This window comes from Penaeus chinensis, chromosome 10 (assembly GCF_019202785.1).
Source record: "Penaeus chinensis breed Huanghai No. 1 chromosome 10, ASM1920278v2, whole genome shotgun sequence".
Classification (NCBI taxonomy): domain Eukaryota; kingdom Metazoa; phylum Arthropoda; class Malacostraca; order Decapoda; family Penaeidae; genus Penaeus; species Penaeus chinensis.
The window spans coordinates 25,378,494-25,383,493 of record NC_061828.1 but is presented as its reverse complement, the minus strand read 5'-3'; the positions used below and the strand labels follow the sequence as shown (position 1 = coordinate 25,383,493).

At 49.3% G+C, this 5,000-nt stretch overlaps 1 protein-coding gene across 3 annotated transcripts in view; it reads right to left on the bottom strand.

Annotated features, from left to right (window-relative positions):
- Nucleotides 1-5,000, bottom strand: part of LOC125030019 (mediator of RNA polymerase II transcription subunit 18-like) — a 19,529-nt gene that overhangs the window by 1,997 nt on the left and 12,532 nt on the right. For all 3 annotated transcript variants that reach the window (XM_047620238.1, XM_047620239.1, XM_047620240.1), the window contains one exon: nt 124-234. In XM_047620238.1, coding sequence (XP_047476194.1) covers nt 124-234 — 111 coding nt within the window. The remainder of the gene's footprint in view (nt 1-123; nt 235-5,000) is intronic.

Sequence of the window (5,000 nt, the reverse complement as noted above, 5' to 3'; positions counted from 1 at the left end):
ATATATTCATATATATATATTATATATACACATTTACATATATTCACATATATTTACATATATTTATATCGTTCTATATCTATCAATCTATCTATATATAATCAAACACATTTGAAATCTCACCAATTTCTGGGAATCCAACGTAGCGCAACTGATACGGCAACTCTGGGTGATCTACAGCTCTTCTTACTCTCAGCATAACACCTTGTGATGTAGGACCAGGTGTTGGTGCAGCTGCACTCCATAAAATAAATAAATGTTCACAATCATTAACATTTCTGCAATTATGCACAAAGACCAAGACAGACAGATAAAGAAGAGAGAGAGAGGAGGGGAAAGGGGAACGGGAGAGGGAGAGGGGGGGAGAGGAGAGGGAGAGAGAGGAGAGAGAGGGGGAGTTGAGGGAGAGGGAGAGGGGGAGGGGGAGAGGGAGAGGAGAGAGGGAGAAAAGGGAGAGGAGAGAGGGGGGGAGGAGGGAGAAAGGAGAGAGAGAGAGAGGAGGAAGGAAGAGGGGGGGGGGGAGAGAGAGGAGTGAGAGAAAAGGAAGGGAAAAGAGAGGGAAGGAGAGAGAGGAAGAGAGGAAGAGGGAAAAGGGGTGAGGAGGGAAGGGAGAGGGGAGAGGGGGAGGGGAGAGAGAGGGGGAGTTGAAAGGGAGAGGGAGGGAGGGGAGAGGGAGAGGGGAGAGAGAGAGAGAGAGAGAGAGAGAGAGAGAGAGGAGAGAGAGAGAGAGGGGCGAGAGAGAGAGAGAGTGAGAGGAGAGCGAGAGGAGAGGAGAGAGGAGAGAGAGAGGAGAGAGGGAGGAAGAGAGAGAGAGGAGAGAGGAGAGAGAGGAAGAGAGAGGAAGTGGAGAGAAGAGAGAGAGAGAGAGGGAGAAGGGGGAGAAGAGGGGGAGAGAGGAGAGAGAGGAGAGAGGAGGAGGAGAGAGAGAGGGGAAAGACGGAGAGAGAGAGGGGAGGAAGAGGAGGAAGAGAGGAGGAAGAGAGAGAGAGAGAGGAGAGAGAGAGAGAGGGAGAGAGAAGCGAGAGAGGAGGGAGAGGAAGAGGAGAGAGAGGAGAGAGAGAGAGAGGGAGGAGAGTGAGGAGGAGAGAGAGAGAGAGAGAGAGGAGAGAGGAGAGAGGGAGAGGAGAGAGGAAGAGAGAAAGGAAGAGAGAAAGAGAGAAAGAAGAGAGGAGAGGAGCAGAGAGGAAGAGAGAGGGAAGGGAGAGAGGAGAGAGGGATGAGAGAGAGAGAGAGGAGAGAGAGGAGAGAGAGAGAGAGAGGAGAGAGAGAGGAGAGAGAGAGAGGAGAGAGAAGAGAGAAGAGAGGAGAGGAAGAGAGAGGAAGAGAGAGGGAAGAAGAGAGAGAGAGAGAGGAGAAGTGAGAGAGATGAGAGAGAGAGAGAGAGAGATGAGAGAGAGGAAGAGGAGGAAGAGGAGGAGAGAGAGGAGAGGAAGAGAGAGGAGAGAGGAGAGAGAGAGAGAGGAGAGAGAGGAGAGAGAGAGAGAGAGAGGGAGAGGGAGGAGAGGAGGAGAGAGAGGGAGAGAGGAGAGGGAGAGAGAGAGAGAGAGAGAGGAGAGGGAGAGAGAGAGAGAGAGAGCGAGTGAGGAGAGAGAGAGAAGAGATGGAGAGAGAGGAGAGAGAGGAGAAGAGAGGGAGAGAGAGAGGAGAGAGGAAGGAGAGGAAGAGAGAGAGAGAGGAAGAGAGAGAGAGAGAGGAGAAGGAGAGAGAGGAAGAGCGAGAGAGAGAGAGAGAGAGGAGAGAGAGAGAGAGGAGGAGAGGAGAGAGGGAGAGGAGAGAGGAAGAGAGAAGAGGAGAGAGGAGAGAGAGATGAGAGAGAGTGGAGAGAGAGAGGAGAGATGAGAGGAGAGGGAGAGGAGAGGAGAGGAGGAGAGAGAGAGAGCGGAGGGAGAGAGAGAGAGAGAGGAAGAAGGAGGGGAAAAAAAAAAAAAAAAAAAAAAAAAAAAAAAAAAAAAAAAAAAAAAAAAAAAAAAAAAAAAAAAAAAAAAAAAAAAAAAAAAAAAAAAAAAAAAAAAAAAAAAAAAAAAAAAAAAAAAAAAAAAAAAAAAAAAAAAAAAAAAAAAAAAAAAAAAAAAAAAAAAAAAAAAAAAAAAAAAAAAAAAAAAAAAAAAAAAAAAAAAAAAAAAAAAAAAAAAAAAAAAAAAAAAAAAAAAAAAAAAAAAAAAAAAAAAAAAAAAAAAAAAAAAAAAAAAAAAAAAAAAAAAAAAAAAAAAAAAAAAAAAAAAAAAAAAAAAAAAAAAAAAAAAAAAAAAAAAAAAAAAAAAAAAAAAAAAAAAAAAAAAAAAAAAAAAAAAAAAAAAAAAAAAAAAAAAAAAAAAAAAAAAAAAAAAAAAAAAAAAAAAAAAAAAAAAAAAAAAAAAAAAAAAAAAAAAAAAAAAAAAAAAAAAAAAAAAAAAAAAAAAAAAAAAAAAAAAAAAAAAAAAAAAAAAAAAAAAAAAAAAAAAAAAAAAAAAAGGGAGAGGAGAGAGGATGGGGGAGAGGGGAGAGAGGAGAGGAGAGGAGAGAGGAGAAAGGGGAGGAGGAGAGGAGAGATGGGAGGAGAGGGAGGAGGAAGAGGGAGAGGAAGAGAAGGAGGAGAGAGGAGAGAAGAGGAGAGAGAGAGAGAGGAGGAGGAAGGAGGAGAGGGGGAGGAGGGGAGAGGAGGGGAGAGGAGAGGAGAGGAGAGATGAGAGAGGAAGGGGGATGGAGAGAGAGAGAGGAGAGAGGAGAGAGAGGGAGGGAGAGAGAGAAGGGAGAGAGATGAGAAGGAGAGAGTGAGAGAGAGAGAGAGGAAGGGAGAGAGAGAGGGAGGAGGAGGAGAGATGAGGGGAAGAGAGAGGGGAAGGGAGGGAGGGGAGAGAGGAAGAGTGGAAGGGAGAGGAGGTGGAGAGTAGGAGAAGAGAGAGAGGAGGGAGGGAGAGAGAGAGAAGAGGAGATGAGAAATGGAGAGGAGAGAGGCGAGAAGAGAGGGGAGAGAAGAGAAGAGGAGAGAGAGAGGAGAAGGAGAGAGAGAGAGAGGGAGAAGAGAGAGAAGAGAAAGGAGAGAGAAGAGGAGTGGAGAGAGAGGGAAGGAGAGGAGAGAAGGAGGGAGGGGAGAGAGGGGAGGAGAAGAGGAGGGGAGGGGGAGAAGGAGGAGAGAGAGGAGAGAGGAGGAGAGAGAGAGAGGGAAGAGAGAGAGAGAGGGGAGGATGAGAGGGGAGGAAGGTGAGAGAGGGAGGAAGGAGAGAGGAGAGAGAGGAGAGGGAGAGAATGAGAGAGAGGAGGAGAGAGGAGAGAGAGGAAGAGAGAGGGGGGAGAGAGGAGGAGAGAGAGAGAGTGAGGGAGGAGGAAGGGAGAGAGAGAGAGAGAGGAGAGAGAGGGAGGAGAGAGAGAGAAGAAAAGTGAGAGAGAGAGAGAGAGAGAGAGAGAGAAGGAAGAGAGGAGAGAGGAGAGACGAGGGAGGAGAGAGAGAGGGAGAGGGAGAGGAGAGAGAAGGAGAGAAGGGAGGGGAGTAGGAGGAGGAGAGAGGGAGAAGGAGAGAGAGTGAGGAGGGGAGGAAGGAGAGGGAGAGAGGAGAGAGGAGAGGAGAGGAGGGAAGAGAGAGGGGGAGGAGAGAGGGAAGAGGAGAGGGAGAGGGATGAGATGAGAGAGGAGGAGAGAGAGGGAGAGAGGGAGGGAGGGGGAGAGCGGAGGAGAGAGAGAGGAGGGGGAAGGAGGGGAGGGGAGAGGGGAGGGAGAGAGAAGAGAGGGAGGAGGGAGGGAGGAGAGGGAGGGGAGGAGGGGAGAGGTGAGGGAGAGGAGGAATGAGAGGAGAGAGTGGAGGAGGAGAGAGGAGGGGAGAGGAGAGGGAAGGGGAGGAGGAAGGAGGGAGGGGAGAGAGAGAGAGGAGGGGGAGGAGGAGTGGGGAGAGGAGAGGAGAGGAGAGAGAGGAGAGTGGAGGGGGAGAGGAGAAGAGAGGAGAGGAGGGAGGGAGAGAAGAGAGAGGAGAGGGGAGAGAGAGGGAGAGGAGGAGAGAGGAGGGAGAGGGAGGAGGGAGAGAGAGAGGGAGTGAGAGGAGGAGGGAGAGGAGGAGGGAGAGAGAGGGAGATGAGAGGAGAGAGGAGAGGGGAGAGGGAGAGGGGAGAGGAGGAGAGAGACGGAGGAGAGAGGAGAGAGAGAAGAGAGGGGAGGGGGAGAGGGAGAGGGGAGAGAGGAGGGGGGGAGGAGGGAGAGAGGGGAGGAGGAGGGAGAGAGAGAGAGGAGAGAGGAGGGGAGGAGGGAGAGGAGGAGGAGAGAGAGAGGGAGAGAGAGGGAGGAAGAGAGAGTGAGCGAGAGAGGAGGAGGAGAGAGGGAGAGAGGGAGGAGAGAGAGGAGAGAGGGGGGGTGAGAGGAGAGGAGATGGAGGGAGGGGAGAGAGAGGGAGGAGGAGGGAGAGGAAGGGAGGAGGTGGTGAGAGAGGAGGAGAGGGAGAGAGGAGAGAGGGGAGAGGAGGAGAGGAGGGAGAGAGAGGGAAGGAGGAGGGAGAGGGAGGAGAGGAGAGAGGAGAGGAGGAGAGAGAGAGAGAGACGAGGAGAGGGAAGGGAGAGAGAGAGAGAGAGAGGAGAGAGAGAGAGAGAGAGAGAGAGAGAGAGGAGACGAGAGAGAGAGAGAGAGAGAGAGGAGAAGAGAGAGAGAGAGAGAGAGAGAGGAAGAGAGAGAGAGAGAGAGAGAGAGAGAGAGAGAGAGAGAGAGAGAGAGAGAGAGAGAGAGAGAGAGAGAGAGAGAGAGAGAGAGAGAGAGAGAGAGAGAGAGAGAGAGAGAGGGAGGAAGAGAGAGAGAGAGAGAGAGAGGGAGGAAGAGAGAGAGAGAGAGAGGAGGAAGAGAGAGAGAGAGAGGGAGGAAGAGAGAGAGAGAGAGAGAGAGAGAGAGAGAGAGAGAGAGAGAGAGAGAGAGAGAGAGAGAGAAGAAGAGAGAGAGAGAGAGAGAGAGAGAGAGTATATTTTACGTTATCTTATTTTGCTGTCACTAATGTTTATAACATTATAGTAATTATAATGTTCATAAATGGCAACAAGATACATAATGTA